Genomic DNA, 18,351 nt, shown 5'->3' with positions numbered 1-18,351 from the left:
TCCCCGTGATGGGGTGAGCTCCCGTGGCTCGGTACCAGCTCCTGCCAACCTAGCAGTACAAAAGCACGGCAAAAAGTGCAAGTAGATAAATAGGTACCGCTCCGGCGGCAAGGTAAACGGTGTTTCCATGCGCTGCTCTGGTTTCAGTGTTTCGTTGCGCCAGAAGCGGCTTAGTCATGCTGGCCGCATGACCCGGAAAAACTGTCTGCGGACAAACGCCGACTCCTTCAGCCTGTAAAGCGAGATGAGCGCTGCAACCCCAGAGTCCTCTGAGACTGGACTTAACTCTCAGGGGTCCTTTATCTTTTACACCTCACCTGGCAGGGGCACCTGGAGAAGGGCTGTTTAAAAAGATCTCAGAGTCTGGGCACTTTACACCTATCTTTCTTCTTCTTAGAAAATAGCTACCAGCATTTCCTCATTGTGCTCTGCCATATTAGCAGTAAATCAGGATAAAAAAAGTAGTCAAATGTCAATGAAATTGCATGTGGTTGCTACAGAAAGCAAGTTGTTAGTGTGACAGCCAGTTTTTCAGTCCTTTATGGAAATGCATAAAATAATTGAATCATATACAGTGGTGCCTCGCAAGACGAAAAGAATCCGTTCTGTGATTCTCTTCGTCTAGCGGTTTTTTCGTCTTGCAAAGCAAGCCCATTGACGGCTTAGCGGATTAGCGCTATTAGCGGCTTTTAGCGGCTTATCGGTTGATCGGATCAGCTGATAAGCGGCTTAGCGGCTCAGAAAAAGGGGGGGAGGGAAAAAAACCCGCAGGAACTCGCAAGGCATTGTCGTCTTGCGAAGCAAGCCCATAGGAAATTCGTTTTGCGAAGCACCTCCAAAACGGAAAACTCTTTCGTCTAGCGAGTTTTCCGTCTTGCGAGGCATTCGTCTTGCGGGGCACCACTGTAACCTGATGTTCGTCAATTTGAGTTCAAATCTACTTCTCAACATCTAAAAAGGAAAATTGAGAAAGATAGGTGCATTTTTCTCAAAGAATTTAGGATATGCTTTTTCTGTCCTCATAATAGATTATCATATCCACTTAACAGGGATCACTCTACGCTTTTAATCCTAACGATAATGAACATGTTATCAAGTTAATGGATGCCAGTATAAGCCATTTTGTAGGAGCTGGGTTTCTTGTTCCAGGAAACAAGCACTGTGTGGTAAGGAACTCTTATTTTCCAAATAACAGAAGAGAGAAACCAGTGTTTTTTAATGCACTGTCACAACCTTTGCCAGCTTGCAGTCCTCCAGATGTTTTGGACTACAACTTCCATTAGCTGTAGGAATTGTGCTCCAAAATAGCTAGAGGCCGCCCAGTTGGGAAAAGGCTGCACCATCATCTTGTGAAGGCTATTACAATTCAAGATTCCAAATGAGATCCGAAAACCTATTTCCATATTGATTGTTCTATTTTGATGTTTTTATCCTATTCATTTTACAAAGCACTGTAAGCAGCTGGATAAGGCAGGCTGTAAATAAAAACTAAATACAGGCAGTGACCATTTTTGGCTTGTCCAATTGACACGCGATCACTGATGCATGGGTCCTTTTGGACCCAGAAGAGGGCAGAATGGGGGTATAATGGGGCAGGGTGGGTTTATGCATGCTCTGCCAAATGTATGTGGGGGCTGGGAACAAAACCCCTGCACAAAAATGGTCACCACCTGTAACAAACAAATACAGTGGAACCTTGGTTGTCGAACTTAATCCATTCTGGAAGTCCATTTGACTCCTGAAATATTTGAAAACCAAGGTGCGGCTTGCAATTGGCGCAGGTGCCCCGGAAACAATAGCCGCCAGCCGCATCGGACGTTCGGCTTCCGAAAAATGTTCAAAAATGAGAACGCTTCTGGGTTTTTGGTATTCGGGAGCCAATTTGTTCGTCAACTAAGCTGTTCGAGAACCAAGGTTCCACTGTAACTAACTGGCATTTTTATTTCAATGTATATAAGCCATGCAGTGGGAGCTGTGCTAATGAGCCTTGCTTTAGTCCTACTGCTAGAGAAGGAAGAGGATGAGGCATTTCACTAGTAAGCCGAACATAGGAGTAGGCAGGGTTGTGCTCTCCAGACCTTGCTGGACTCCAATTCCTGTCGTTCCCAGACAGCATGGCAAGTGGTCAGGGATGATGGGAGTTGAAGTCCACTATCTCTCTGTATACTGAAACTCTTGGTGCAAAGTTGTTGCATCCCTTTGCAGTGGTAGGTAGTTTAAGCACCACCTTTAGATTTCAGGCCTCTTACAGTTAATCTCACATGACTCCCTTTTGAAATCGGTGCTTCTAGACTGTCACAGTTTTGTGAGAGGTATTCAAGTTAGGTTTGTGCAGTTCAACGAGATTAAAGGTCTCTGCCATCCTAGCACAGCAAATCAAAAGAAACTGGCCTTATGTGGTTTAGCGAGTAATAGGGAACTGCATTAAAAATGGCGGGACGAATGAATTACCAACAGGAAGCCATATAAACATGCTACAAGCAAATCAGGATGAATGCAAAATGATTGCCCATTGTTGCATAACTGCCCCGTAAACAAATAAGGAGAACTGCTCACTAAAATCTGGAAATAGTGTAGCCACAAGTACGCCCTCAGTCACAAGGTGTGTTAGCTTGAGTGTCAACAGATTGCTAACTTACTTATTTTCTCTAGGAACTCCATTTTGTTTTGTCTATAATAATGTCCTGGGGGGAGACCAGATAGATTGGATAGCACATCTTTGTTTTTTAAATTTGGAACTGCTCTAGTAACATAGAAATGGGGTTTAGGATCTGATATTAAAAGCAAATGGGTTGCATGAAGCAAGGATCTGAAGCCTCTTTCCTCCGATGGCTTAGCACCACCTTGCCCTTCTCACTAAATACTTTCTCCCTCTTCAGAGCCAGAGTAGCATCAGCTTCAGGTTTCAGAGTCCCAGATAGGATCAAAGTGCCTGGAGAGTAGTGCTGATGGGAGATATCCCAGGAGCCTGGTCGGAAGCTCTGAATTTCTCACTCGCAAACTTGCTTTGGCTTTTAAAGTTGGATCCAGCATACAAAATTGCTGCCATTACATCTGTTGGCTCTTAAGTAAACTTGTTCAGTGCAAATAGAGCACACTGGTGTGCATAGCTAGTATGTCAAGTCACCAACCTGATTTATTTTCAATTGTTGCTTACAGCGTTTTCCCCTCTTATATTGTAGTCTGTAGCAGGATCAGGAGAGGTACATGTTTGGCAGTTGGAAGATGGTGCTTTTGTCAGCAAGCTATGTCTACATACCTTGGTATGCACAAACAGAATCTGAGTATGTAATTAATGAGACATTTTATCTGTTGTCTTATTCAAGCCAGCAATACATTTGGTCCAGCAGAGAACTAGAGTTTTGAGAGAGACCAATATTATTTTTCCTAGTAAAACAGTCTATCCAATAGAGCTTTTGGTATAGAAAAACCAAGAGTACTCTGATGGTACTTAATAAGAAAAATGAAAAAGAATATGATATTATATATATGGATTCACTGTTTGCTATTTTACAAAGCATGCTTTTGAACTTCTGTGGAATTTTAAAAACATTTCTGAAGCTGTTTCATATGCAAATGTGTCAAGAATAAAACAAGAAGAATTATGTTAACTAAGTATGGCCTAATAATGATCCATGCGTGATTGATAGGATTCTTTTTCGAAACCCCATAAAAGTAACTTGCACTTGAAAAACTAAGAATCCTTGTCATTGCCATAAAATGTTTCTTAAGACCCTGTCACGGTGAAATTCACTGTCATTTGTTCTTTCCATAGGTCACTGCAATGGCCTGTAGCCTTTCATGTTCATGTGTCACAGCGGGAACTAAAAAGGGCCAACTTTACTTTATAGATCTTACTGCCATTGAAACGCCTAGGGTGGTTCACCGAGTTTCCATTTCTGAGCATCCTATTCAATTTTTGCAGTAAGTATATTGAGAAAGCAGAGCAAAAAAGACTGCCTGGGCTCAAACACACGCAGGGGGCCCACCGGATACAAAGGGGTCAGCAAACCCTTTTTGGAGGGGGCCAGTTCACCTTCCCCCAGACCTAGTGGTGGGATGGACTGCGCGCGTGCGGTGGAGGCGGCTTTTCTCTCTCTCTCTCTCTCTCTCTCTCTCTCTCTCTCTCTCTCTCTCCAGCCCCTCCCCTCCCCCCAAACCTAAATCCGGCCCTGGTCGGGCACCAGCAGCCCCTGGAGGGAGTGACAGATGCCGCCATCTCCCTGCCATATCAGTTGCCATATTTCAAGACAAAAACAATACTTAATTAAGCATGGCAGCCCCCATCCTCTGGAACTCTGCCTATTTAGATCAAGTAGGCACCGTCACACTACTATTTATACACACCTACTCAGATGCTTAGAAAATTGGAGTAGCTTTAGTCTGTTAACTTATGTATGCTTTAAAGTAGGGTTATATTTTTTTCTTGATTTACTGTTTTATCTTTTGTAAACAGCTTTGAGGGTTATTTTTAAACAATCAAGCAATGTATACTTTTAGTGAAATAAATAGTTAATAAATAATTTTTGATGTACTATATTTGTTCCTTTTCCCTCTCAAGCTATGAACAAAGTGGTCAGTTTCTCATAACGTCAACAATAAATGGATATATCTTTATTTTAAATGCTCTGCCCATGGAATCATTTCAAGTCCTTGGATACGTAGGTAATACTGTACGTTCAAAATTCATGGATATTTGTTGACTGCATATGCTGGCTGCAATATTTGCAAATGGTAATGGATATTATTTCCTGATTATTTTTAAAGAAGATGATACTCTGCAGAAACTGAAGGTTTTACTTCAAAATAATAGTTTGTCTTAAGGCTGAGAGAGAATATCATCCGGCCTGTATACTATCCACATTTAAAGGAAATTCCTTGACACTGGATTTTTGCTAGCACCCTGTGAATATTTGCTTTAGTTTCCTTAAAAATAAATAAGTGTCTGCATAGCTTCTATAGTTACAGAAGAAAATCTGAAAACACTATGGCAGGTAATTGGGGGAGGGGGGCTGTTTCCTAAAGGCTCTTTCTGTTCATTGGAATTTTGAGGACCAACTCAATTTTTTTTAATGGGTTAATAATAGAACTGATACATATCCACTCATTGTGACCTGGTGTATCTATCATGCTGATTTCTTTTTGGGGTGAGCAAGCCTAACGTTATGCATAACACCCTTGCACAAAGGAGCTGTAATGGGCTTCTTTGAGTTTTTAATAATAAAGTGGTGAAAAGAACTGTTATCGGAACTCCTACATTCTTTTATAAGACTGAATGCATTTGTTCAGATCAGGGTCATGGTGCTGGCAAAGAGAGATTTAAACCAGCTTTCTAATTCTGGTTTGTCCACCTTCCAAGCTGCAGTTTGCAATATGCTTAAGTTGTGTAACAAATTACAAGTGATAAAGAGTGCCTTCAATTGGGACTAGGTTTTTATGTGTATATGTGTGATATAAAGTTGACTATCTTCTACTTCCAATGTTGCTGGGAATCAGAAGTAGGAAGTGTGCTGTTGTAGTAAGGTCCTACTTGCAGGTTTCCCATAGGCATCTGATTGACAGGATGCCCGAATAGATAGGCCTTGCGCCTAATTCAGCAGGGCTTTCCTTATGTTCTCAGGTTTTTTCCTGTAGAGAAATAGTCACAGACAAAGAGGCCCTAATTTCAAAAGCTAGTCTACCTACCTCTTTACTTGGTGTTACCTTCCCAGAGCTCCTAATATATTGTACGCCAATAGAAGGAATATATCATTGTGATTCTCTACCTTGCTTGAAATACTGATTTCTCTTCACTTTAGCAATGACCAGTGAGATTCTTGATATAACTTCAGTCTATGATGTAGAAAAGAGTTCAACTGAAGTGATTGTACTCCTTTGTCCACCGGAGATCAAAAGGGCACGAGTGGAGATATTTAATCTTCCTTCAAAGATTGTTCTGGGTAAAAATGAAATACCGTGTGAAGTTCTGCTATAGTTGTGTCCTGTATTAGTCATTTTTAAAAATCAAATATGCTAACTGGAAACCCATTCTCCAGGTGTGGAGCCCTTCCTTGCCAAAATGGACCATCTACACACGGGGGTGGGGGGTATTAGCAGACTAATGAGAACCCCAAGGTTCACAACAGTACAAGCATTATTTGGGGTGGACTCTAAAGAGGGGAGGGAGAACAGGACTGTGATCATGAAATGCTGGCTAACTGGAGGCGGGAACAGAAAACTGGAGTTAGGAGGGTGGGAATGGAATGGAACATACTGGGAAGGGATGTGGCTAAGCTGGAGTACTCTACCACTCTGCACATTTCGTTGTGGATACTTCTAATTCTTTCTCTCTGTGTAGGGTAATCACAGAGAATGAAGGGAATCTAGCATAGTAGAACCAGGAACAAAAAGCAAGAAAATGGAGAAAGCCTTTGCTTCTTATCTCCATAGTGTCTCATTTATAGGGAGAAGTGTGAGGATGCACACTTTGGGCTTGTCTACACTTCCGCTTGTCAAGTGCCAAGAAAACATGCGTCCCAGCTGTTCTTTGTTTGTCCCATGCTTTCTAGGCACGGGTCTGAGTGGTTTAGCTGTTGTCCTGCCACTTTCCCCTAGAAAACCAGCTTTTTAGTGTTAAATCGGAGCAAACATCAATCCAGAGAAAGCCTGATTGATGTTTGTTCGAATTCAGCAGTGAATGGGGTTTTCACAGGGGAAAACAGAAGTGTGGATGAGTCCTTTGTACAGATATTCTAGAGATTCAGGCTATAACTACACATTTGATTGAGAGCCTGATCTATGTAGTTAACACTTATCATGTGCTTTTTACATTATTATTTTTAGTGAGAGATAACTACTGACATGGAAGTAACGTCTTTCTCTCTTCCCCATCCCACTATGAATCTTTTTTTTTTCCTGTAGAAAATGATGAGTGTATCAATGAAAGAGGGCAGTTGAAAGATAGTGTCATTCAGACCCGTGTGTATGAACTAGAACATGCTCTAAGTTCTGTAGTCAAGCGGAAGGACAGCACGGTGTTTGGCTATGCTACCCAGGCACCTTTCATCTGCAAATACCATTTTACGTCAAAGGTATGATCCTATTGCACAATAAATCAGGTGACTTAAGGTGGTCAACCTAGATGTGAAATTTGTTAACTGCATTTCCATTTCTTTAAGCTCTTAGAATTCACAGCCTTGGAGCCTAACAATCTGGGCCCTACAGCAGTAGGAAGAGGGTTTAACTCCTACTCCCATTTTCCTTATGCACTCCCCAGTTTTCCAAATCTGACACTTTATCCTAGATAAGTAGCTATGTGTGGCTTTCTCAGTGCATCTACCATCTTCTTGCAGGATGCACACTTGTAGTTCACAGGAGCCTCGTGCTTTGCACCAATAACAATCTCTGTGTCCTTAATGCTGGCCTCAAACCAGTCTGCTGTGCTTTTTTGCTAAAAGAGGACATAGCTGTGTTGTAGGTTGCCTCTTCGATGTAGTTCTACCTTTCTTCAGTGCCAGTGCTTGTTCAGCGGTATCGGAGAAGCATTCACAAAGTTCAGGTATGGCCGTTGTAGAAGTGTTGATTTGAGGTCACACTTTCTTCTTTGTACTATCCATCTCTTTGGCTGGAGCTGGATCTTGCTCACCACTAGGGAGTGATCCAAGTTTAATAACATGTCCAAAAAGGAACTAGCTCCAGTTCATGATCTTTCATGTACAAAATGAAGTAGTTCCTTCATGTTGATTTCACAGTTCAAGTTCATCCAGTTGGTCCTCAGTAATTTTCCTCAACATTCAGAACGTTGCAAGCTGCTGTGGTGAAGTATAAAATAATCAAGTTGGAAGTAACTTAAGGCTGTGCATCAAGGGAGAATGAACTTGAAGATGAACTTGAAATTGTTCAGCGTCCTGCATCAAAATGAATTTAATTCTCATTCAGTTCACCTGCCAATTACGGGAAATACTTTCAGGCATAGTTCAGAGATTTCTTTAACTAATTTAGGAAACTTCATTAAATCAATCTATTTAATTCCAAGCACTGATGACATCACTGGCACATGCCAGGGCCTGGCAGTCTCAGTCCCTGATTGGCATTCGCATAGTAGATAGGAGATTTCCTGCCATGCTTCCAAGGCTCTGTTTGCAAAGCCAAGAGCTGTAGTGGGGTCTATTGGTTTGACACTGAGCAACTAGGAAACCTTGTACTCACAAGAACTTCACGGGGCCAGCAAGACTGTAACATCCTGGAGAGCAGCTCCAATTTCTGCTTTACATTTAGTACTGGTGAGTTGTATGAAATACAGAAGCGACTTGGTTTCTGCCCAAGAGAACTACATGTAGGGTTGGCAGTAAAGCCTACTACAAACAGCAGCCCCCATAAAGATTTAACATAGCCCTGTCTTAAGTCTTAAAAATTGTCCATCCTCTTATTTTCTTATGTTTTCTTAGCTATTTTACATGAGGATTCTTGAATACTACCACAATCACATCTGCTATGTAATGTTACCTGTTCAATTCACAGATAACCTGGAAAGACCAGCCAATCATATTTGCAGAGAGGACGACACCAAGCAAACAGTTTGGACGGGGTTTCCTGGAATTGTCAGCACATGGCAAGTGGTTAGCTTCAGCTTCAGAGAGTGGCCTCTTATTTATCCATGATGCTTCAAATCTGGTATTTGTCATAGTGTGGCTCCCATTAACCTTTGCTTGTCAGAAGTATTTCATAGGTGCTTAAGCTAACTAATAAAATAATCTATGCAGCTTAATCTTTCATGCACGTATTATTCCAATTTTAACCTCTCCAGTAACTCTACTAATAGCAGACTGCTGACAAAAGAATATGCATTTTATCTCACTGGTCTCAGTTAAAAATAAAATACCACTTTCCCCCCTTTCATTCAGTGATCTGTTTACAAACGAAGCAGTCTTTATAACAGAACAACATGCTCACATTAAAATTTGTGCATAGTGTTACTGTTTCTTCACATTCCTATTATTTGGGTACAACTTAATTTAGCTTAATGCAGGATTGGGTCTTACCCATGGCATGCAAATCTTTGTGTTTTGGCTCTGGTTCAGGCAGACCAGAACACAAAGGACTGGAGGCAGGTGACATAACCTAAGATATGAGTTCTGAAGATGGCAGATGGGAGAAAGGAGGATGCACGAGTTCAGCAGCTTCTCCAATGGCACGTTGTACAGAATAAGTTGACTGTTGTCAGAGCTTTATCAGTGGGTGCAGACTGGCCTTTGAGTTCAGCTGATCTTCTTCAAGTTCATCCTGAAACCATAAGTCATTGTTGAGCTATGGAACTCTGTCATGGTTTTGCTGAAGAACCACCCTGAACCACATTGAACCATGCTTAAGAAACTAGGAGCTAACCATGAGATGGTGTGCTTTTTGTCCCAGCTCCTCCCTTGTCATGCATGAATTCCCCAAAACATTTCTGATAACCTTAACCATGACAAGGGGCTGTATTTATCAGTTTCAACCTAGTTAATGAGAATCAGGTTCCCTCTTAACCAGGGTTTGCACACCTTCAAATTCCAGTTAGCATTAAACACGGTGCAGATATAACCGTTAATCATAATTAAGATTGTCATGGTAAATATGCATAACTTGCAATCTGCTGGAACCAGAGGCCTTTTTTGGTATTATTCTGAAAAACCTGTGTAAGCGGGGGGGGGGGGGTTGCACACTCTAGCTCCCCACTCCCCCCCCCCCCATGCCTACCTAATCCCATGTTGAGCATAAAGGTCAGTTTAGGTTTTCTAAACCTGCTTTTAGAAGCTTCCCCACAATCAGAATCCTAGTTATCAGGGTTCCTGGTCGCAAGCAGGCTTTTAAGCACATTCAGCTGAGCATTCTGTGAGCCCTCCTTCAAACCTTCTTGTGAAACATGAGAAGTTTGTGGATGGCATGGGTCTCACCAGAACATGCACAGACATTGAAGATGGGGCTGGTGTGCAAAATCCCCTACGCAGTGTTAAAACACAGAATAATGCCTATACAGAGCTAGGATCTTACTTCTTTCCAGGTAGGAAAGAGTGAAGTGTTTCCTGCACTTTCAGAGCTTCATCTGCCACATCCATCAGTGAGAAACTCATGTGCATGTGACGCTCTAAATCATGGCCTTTGTCTCTAAATTAATATTCAGCTTTTCTCATTTAAACGTGAATATAGTGAACCACATACCTATTAAAATGGACATGGCTGCAGAATGTGTTTTAGATGCATTTATTTCTCTTTGGTCTGATGGGGTACAGATTACAACAATTAAATAAACTGGTCAAGTACTGACATAATGTTTCCAATCTCTCTTGTTTTAAAAATAAACTTTAAAATTTTTTAAAATGAGAACAAAATGCAAACAACATTAAACATACTGATATAACTGGGGTGTAGTGGTGGAGGAAAACTAGAATGGATAAGATGAAGGGGAAGAAAAGGGAAAATAATACCCTCCATTAATTCATGTGCTGCATCTTTCATCAGTATCCAAGGCATCGAAAAATTACTTTATCCTAATCTTCTAAAATATATCTTCTCCACAAACTTAATTGGATCATTGGGGGTCTATGTACCGTCTCTGTTGTATTGATGTACTGTATATAAATAAATTTAAACCAAATAGCATAAAAAACATCTGATTTAGATTCTTTCCTAGTTACTTTTCATTGATATGTGAGATGCTCAGAGAGAGCTGTATCCCGGATTCTACCAGCCCAATCTCTTCACCATAGTTAAGAGAATAAAAGCAGGTTGCAGAATCTCAATGTCCCTCTCTCTAGAAGGAATTCCTTGACTATCAGGTAACAGTGGTATTTTCTCTCTCTTCCTGCTTAAGGAGGTTCTGACTCGTGAATACTGCCATTCGTATCATGGACAGGGAATCAGATCTTTGACATTCTCACTGGATGGCCAACATATTCTTGTAAATGGCATGCAGGACGGTGCACTTGTTTGTCTGAAATGGAAGTATGTATAAGCTGAAGAATGCCTGTATATGACATAAAACAGCCTTTCAGCAATTCCATTAGGCTATCGTTTCCTATTCAACAGAGCAATTTAAATACTTTTATATACTTATATCTCTATTATTTGACCCCAAACAACTAGTTTTATGTCAGCAGCTAAGGGTCTCTCCTGCTTTTTTTGGTAGGTGTGTTTTCTAATGTGTCATTTACAGTATACTGGATTTCCCCCACATTTTTCTGCTTTATTAGGTGTTCTGCAGTCCTTCCTAATGTTACTATATTATTGCTATCTGAGTGGCGATGGAGGGTGGGACTCTAGCACCATAGCAAAAGAAAACCTGCATAAAAATTGTGAAGTTGGTGGTGTAAAAATTTACAGGATTTTGGGAGGAAGTAGAGCAACATGCAGTGAATGGAAATGGAAACTGCAGGTGCAAACAGTATTGAAAGTGGGAATGCATATAACCATCATGAATTGCAGTAAGAAAGATGTCTGGAATGGCTCTAATTTAATTGACATGGGCTTCTATCCTGACCGTTTATTTTTGAGCAAATAAGCATTAGATTTAGATATAACAACCTTTTGATCAGTCCATTAATTATGGTGGTACAACCTTACCAATTTCCTAGTTGTTTAATTTCTCTCTCTCTCTTTTTTGCAGGAAACTGGGAGAGCGCAAATCAAAGGACGCCACTGACTTCGGAGCTTACCTTCTTAGCAACGTACTCGGCAACTATATTTTCCAAGGAAATGCACACCTAAAGACCATGCCAGAATGGGCAGTGGCATCAAGTCCCACATTTAAGTTCTCATTGGATAGCATTTCTTCTCAGGTTTTAAGACTTTTTAAATATACTAGTGTGGTATTTGAAACATAGGTGCTATATAGATCCGTGATGTTCATGTATGGAAGTTGTGGATGAGTTACAGTGCATCCTCGATCTGTTGTTAGAGGATGTATGGAGAAAATGACAGATGAATGCTCTGGATAAAGTGATGTGATTGATGGAGGTCTTGCGTGAAGCTGCCATAAACTAAGCTTAGTAGGAATAAAATACAGAATTGATGAAGATATATATATATATATATATATATGCTTTCGTAGATTTTCACGGGTACAGGAATGCAGGTTTTGGTGTCTTCGGGTGTCTTCCCGTGTAAGAGTTGGGGTGTCTAGGCGACGTTTCGACGAGGTCTCACTCGTCATCTTCAGGCTGGTGCTTTCGGCTTCTTGTTACTAGAACAGAGCAGGATCTCAGTGTTTAAGTTCCTATAAATACTGTTGAGGGGGTGTGGTGTATAGCCTCCAACGTTCTGGGCAGAGAGGGAGTTCCTAGGTTAGTGTGCCTTTTCTTCTTTTGTTCCTTAATTACTTGAGGGATATCTTGAGTGATTTCTTGAGTGATATTCTGAGTACCACTTAGGAGGGTCATTAGGTGTGGATTAGTTGCTAAAGCTTTCGTGTCTTGACCTCTTGAGCTTGTGAAGAGTTTTTCTGAGAAGATGGCTGTACTGCACTTAGTTGTGCTCTGGCTTGGCTTCGTGTATAGGGGCGAGCTGTGGTTTTGTGCCCTGTGCCAGCCAGATCTGTGTAGGGATTGCAGGGGGGTGCAGCATCCGGAGGTGCCACTATGGTTTGGCTACTGGATGGTGTCTGTACTTTATCTGTGGAGAGGGTCTGGGTTTGGGTCTGGTGTGGTTGATTGGAGGTGGCGTTCTGTGTGTCTCTGGTTCTGGTGTCGGTTTTTGTGGGGAGGGCTAATTTCCAGATGTCTGGCAGGCGGGACGTGTCGTCACGCTTGTTCATGTTGTGAGGGTGTTTCTCTATCTCGATGGCTTCCATGATTATTCTCTTGTGGTGATGTTCCATGTTAAAGAGCAATTTGGAATCTGCAAAATTAATTTCGTGTCCTGTTTCTTTCATGTGTTGGTAAAGAGAGGAAGTTTTTTCTTCTTTTTTGACGGCATTCTTGTGTTCTGCGATACGTGCATTTATTCGTCTGTTTGTTTGTCCAATGTACGTGGCTGGGCAGACTTTGCAGGGTATTTCATAGACCCCTTGGTTTTCTAACTGGATTTTATCTTTTGGGTTTCTGAGGATATTGGCTATTTTTTGGTTGGTGCAAAAGGCTGTTTTGATATTGTGTTTATGGAGGATTTTGCTAATTTTATCTGTAGTGCCCTTGATATAAGGAAGGAGGGCCATGCCATTGTTTTCTTCTGTGTCTTGGTTTTTGGGGGGTGTTTCTTTTTGGATTAGCTTCGTAACCCTGTTTTGTTGGTATCCGTTGGCGATTAACACATTTGAGAGATTCTGTAACTCAGTTGTCAAGTGGTCTTTGTCAGCCAGGCGTTTGGTTCTGGAGATGAGAGTCTTGGCTACGGAGTTTATTTGTGCAGGGTGGTGGTGTGATTGTGCATGTAAGTAGCGGTTGGTGTGTGTGTTTTTTTTTCTTTCCGGTAGATAGTGTGTCCTAGGGAGCCATCAGGTTTTTTGTAGATTAGGACGTCAAGGAAGGGAAGTTGGTTGTTGGCTTCTATTTCCATAGTGAATTGTATTTTGGGGTGTAGGCTGTTGAGATGTGTGAGGAAGCTATCTAGTTTTTCCTTCCCGTGTGGCCAAATTACAAAGGTGTCGTCAACATATCTGAGCCAAAGATATGAAATACCCTGCAAAGTCTGCCCAGCCACGTACATTGGACAAACAAACAGACGAATAAATGCACGTATCGCAGAACACAAGAATGCCGTCAAAAAAGAAGAAAAAACTTCCTCTCTTTACCAACACATGAAAGAAACAGGACACGAAATTAATTTTGCAGATTCCAAATTGCTCTTTAACATGGAACATCACCACAAGAGAATAATCATGGAAGCCATCGAGACAGAGAAACACCCTCACAACATGAACAAGCGTGACGACACGTCCCGCCTGCCAGACATCTGGAAATTAGCCCTCCCCACAAAAACCGACACCAGAACCAGAGACACACAGAACGCCACCTCCAATCAACCACACCAGACCCAAACCCAGACCCTCTCCACAGATAAAGTACAGACACCATCCAGTAGCCAAACCATAGTGGCACCTCCGGATGCTGCACCCCCCTGCAATCCCTACACAGATCTGGCTGGCACAGGGCACAAAACCACAGCTCGCCCCTATACACGAAGCCAAGCCAGAGCACAACTAAGTGCAGTACAGCCATCTTCTCAGAAAAACTCTTCACAAGCTCAAGAGGTCAAGACACGAAAGCTTTAGCAACTAATCCACACCTAATGACCCTCCTAAGTGGTACTCAGAATATCACTCAAGAAATCACTCAAGATATCCCTCAAGTAATTAAGGAACAAAAGAAGAAAAGGCACACTAACCTAGGAACTCCCTCTCTGCCCAGAACGTTGGAGGCTATACACCACACCCCCTCAACAGTATTTATAGGAACTCAAACACTGAGATCCTGCTCTGTTCTAGTAACAAGAAGCCGAAAGCACCAGCCTGAAGATGACGAGTGAGACCTCGTCGAAACGTCGCCTAGACACCCCAACTCTTACACGGGAAGACACCCGAAGACACCAAAACCTGCATTCCTGTACCCGTGAAAATCTACGAAAGCATATATATATATACACACACACACACACACATATACATAGGCATGCAGAAAGGGCATAGGGAACTGGGTATGTTTGTATTCTCTTTCACTAGATTTTAGGACCATCTTCCTGTTCAGCTTATTAGAATGATGAAAACTAGTGAAGACTGGCAGCTCACTGGATGACCCAGACCTGTATTGTCAAGTTGTTGGGGAAGACAAAATGAGATAGCCAGGGCTTGACATTCTTGCTCATCCCCCTTGCTATGGTGACAACCATGTTCTGTTGACAGAGCTAAGCCTGAAGCTTCCTCCCAATACTGGAGCTACAGAGGAGGGAGCCCAAAACATGAGCAGGTTCTGCAGTATGTTTTAGATCTTCATTTCCCGCATACAAGCAGAAAGCAAAACAAATGGCTACCTTCATACTCTGGTTCTGGACAATGGAGAGGCTCGTGTCTGAGCCTTCCATGCAATTATAATGTCTAATGTGCTAGAGGAAAGAGAGCCCTGAATGCTTCCCCCAACCCTCAGAAGCTCTGAACTGCAGGGAATTGGCTGAGAGTTCATTTGTTCCTGACCTCATTTTGTGCAGCATGGTATCAAGGATAAAACCCCACCCCATGAGGCAGGGGCATGCCCTAATTATGAGAAGTTTGTGACTGGCCAACATGGCCACCCAAAGGATATTGACTCATTGCAGTAACCCAATAATAAGCCATTCTGAGCTCTTTGAAAGAATGGTAAGATAAAACTGATAGAGGCCATGGATCATCATTCAGTCCCACTTTGTATTGTCCTCCATGGCATTATGCGTCTACTGTTGTGATGATGTTTTAGTAAATATAACGCTTAATATAGTTCTAATCCCTTTAGAAGCAAGGAAATGTGATGAGTGGCAAAGGTTTGTAGGGCTAGGCAGGCCCCAGACCAGCATAATAGTGAACTTAGTTTTCTGATTAGTTTCTATAAACAATCATTTTTATACGGTAATTGTAACAACCATGGTAGTCTGCCACCAGCATTGACAAATCTTGTTGGGAGTCTATGCAAAGCAAGCCTTATAATAATTATTTCATTTATTCAGATTTATTTAAATTTGCACTCTCCCATCCTATAAGAAAAATTAAGAGAGCAAATGTTAAATATCTTAAAATGAAAATTCAGTATACAAAATGGAAATAAAAAATACAGTACTAACACATTTTGGTGGCTGAAAATTCTGAAGATAAATCAATAATAGGTCCTGTCTTTATTTCTTTTTTAATATAACATTGCAGAAGGCATCATTTATTGATACAACAGAACAAGATGAATACTTTCTTCTGACTCAAGCAAAACCTGAAGAGACTACATGGTTGGACCAGAAAGCAGACATGGTAATTTGTCCAGTGCTGCAATAAAGTCTCGGTGGCAACTGAAATGTGTTTTGGTGTCGTGCTGCTCTGTTTTTAAAGCTGCCCCAGTATCAAAAAACTGGTAGAAATCACTTGGGAGTGAAAACCGAGCAGCTTAGGCTATGTATGTACCAATGCCCCTCTTTTCATTTCTGTTTGATTCCTCTTTAGACCAGTTTAGACATTACCACTCTGGTTGAAATAACATGGTTTGCTGAACCGGGAAGAAGCAACAAACTTGAGAGCCCACTCCTCCCCAGTCACTTTTCCTTTTGTATGCCTAACTGCCTGATTTGTTTGCTTTGACATCCAAACCTGCAAAACTGAGCCACAGTTTCCCAGTTTGGATACCATAGGAAATCATGTAGTCTGCTCCCAAATGAGAGGATTATGGAAAGGCAGGAGAGGGTGCTCAAATTCATAACAAATTCTCAGTCCAACAAACCAGGTTTTGTTGGAATGGGAATGTGGTGTCTGAACCAGATCTATGTATCAGAAAATTCATTTGCTTCTCTCAGGAAGTTTGCAGTCTGCACCATTAATAGCAAAGGATTACAAGTGATTGGGACACTTACTGTCAAGCAAACCTGCTGGTTGGTCACCCAATCATTCACCACTGGCGCCTGTCCTTATTTCTGTTCTAGCCAAGTTTTTTGACTGAAACTACAGGCAGTAAGATTTTCACATTATAATCTCCATTAGAGCTTACCTGTACTTTATTTCATATATCTAGAATCACATTGTTAGTTACTTAGCAGCTCCCTCAAGGCATAGCATCTGTTCCTGGCTACTTCTTCTCTGCTCTTGGTCATTACAAAAAAATTATCAGTCCTACCCCCGGAGCAATGTCATTTGGTGGGGGAGGCAGCCCTCGTGTTCTTGTATTGTACATTTCATGTAAGCCAACTTGAGGATCTTTCTATATCAAAAAATACAGGGGTGCTTGAAGCAAAACAGGAAGTGCTGCACTGCTGCCAGCACCACTATACCTGCTGTGCCAATTTTGAGAGATCTCACCCGAAATCAAGCCAATGTCAGCATCACTTCTCCACTGGCAGATGTGGAAGGGCACCTGCAGGGGGTTTCCGCTGCCTTAAGTGGCGGCCTCACCCTGCCTGATTCAGAAAGATGGGTTAGAAATCAAATGAATGATTAATAAACAAACATCTTTTCCTCTCTCTCTCTCCCTCTCTCTCTCTCTCTCTGTCCTTCTCTCTATTACATCCTAGGCTATGAATGTGGAATCCAGAAAGTTTCATGGAAAGAGAAGAGAAGTAAAAATCAGAATTAGACAGCTACGCAAAAAGGTGTGTGTTGACAGATTTTCAGAAGCATTTTCAGGGCATTGCCCTTTAGCTTTTCCATAGCCATAGATAACACTGCCCATTTCATAGTGGCTTTTAAACATAGCTTTAAATCCATTCTCTGGAGACCCTTAACCTGAATAGGAACCATTATCCCCTAATGACTGGGAGCTAATATGGGCAGAAAAGATCAAATGGGTCATTTTCACAGAGTCAAAACTCAGTTGCCGCTGCATATAAAGGGCATTTAAGAGCAGACCCGCATCTAATGTGCCACTTAGGGAGGAATTTCAAAGCCTGCATCTTTATTCTGCATTTTATCACAACATACAAAAAGCGAGCCTTGCACATCCTGCAGCAATAATGTAGGCTGAGCAATAACTTAGGCTGAGGTTGCCACTCTCCAAAAGTGGAGAGGACACTTTTGGCTGGAGTCAGATGCTTATTCCAACTGTCTTGCACTTGGGTTTCCTTCTGCCTTCATGAGATTAGATAACAGTTTTGATGTGTTCTCTTTAAGGCTGATTTTACTACAGTAGGTAACTGGATGCCACTGTAAATGTTTCCATTTGGTTGCTGCTATGTGCAAGTGTTGATTACCACATAGACTGGCATGCTCATGTGGAGTTTCTTTATGCCAGTAAGCTGTGTTTTGCTGCTCTACTTTTTATTATTTGATATATTTTATTATTACAATGGTTTCTGTCACTTATTTTAATGACTGCAGTTCTCCAGGGTGTTTTATAGCAGGAAAGTGTGATGAGAGCAACAATATCCTTCACTTTTGGTGGTGATGTGCCTCTGAATACCAGCTGCTGGGAAGCACAAGTCAGAGAGGGCTGTTGTGTTCAGGCCTGTTTGCATGCTGGCCTGATTATTTATACTAGTGAACATAACTAGGACCATTGTGGAGAATCTTCGTTTGACAGAACCATTCCAGGAGATAAGCAATTCTCACATGTTATGGCCTCCATTAGGGAGCACCACATCCTGGAGCCATTTTGCCCTTAGACGTTAGAGACGGCAGTGGTTGTCTTCAAAAGGGAATGTTGTCTTCTCAAAAGGGAGTGTAATGCCCAATAATAAGATCACGGG

At 41.7% G+C, this 18,351-nt stretch overlaps 1 protein-coding gene across 1 annotated transcript in view; it reads left to right on the top strand.

Moving 5' to 3' along the window:
• The window catches only part of CFAP43 (cilia and flagella associated protein 43), a 48,835-nt gene that overhangs the window by 12,677 nt on the left and 17,807 nt on the right, over positions 1 to 18,351 (top strand). The window contains exons 10-20 of the mRNA XM_081191996.1: positions 1,050 to 1,166; positions 3,183 to 3,263; positions 3,776 to 3,924; positions 4,562 to 4,665; positions 5,799 to 5,939; positions 6,901 to 7,070; positions 8,500 to 8,652; positions 10,829 to 10,959; positions 11,621 to 11,792; positions 15,836 to 15,934; positions 17,182 to 17,259. Coding sequence (XP_081048122.1) covers positions 1,050 to 1,166; positions 3,183 to 3,263; positions 3,776 to 3,924; positions 4,562 to 4,665; positions 5,799 to 5,939; positions 6,901 to 7,070; positions 8,500 to 8,652; positions 10,829 to 10,959; positions 11,621 to 11,792; positions 15,836 to 15,934; positions 17,182 to 17,259 — 1,395 coding nt within the window. The remainder of the gene's footprint in view (positions 1 to 1,049; positions 1,167 to 3,182; positions 3,264 to 3,775; positions 3,925 to 4,561; positions 4,666 to 5,798; positions 5,940 to 6,900; positions 7,071 to 8,499; positions 8,653 to 10,828; positions 10,960 to 11,620; positions 11,793 to 15,835; positions 15,935 to 17,181; positions 17,260 to 18,351) is intronic.

This window comes from Podarcis bocagei (assembly GCF_964188305.1).
Source record: "Podarcis bocagei genome assembly, chromosome: 4".
NCBI lineage: Eukaryota > Metazoa > Chordata > Lepidosauria > Squamata > Lacertidae > Podarcis > Podarcis bocagei.
This window is presented reverse-complemented; position numbering and strand designations above follow the sequence as displayed.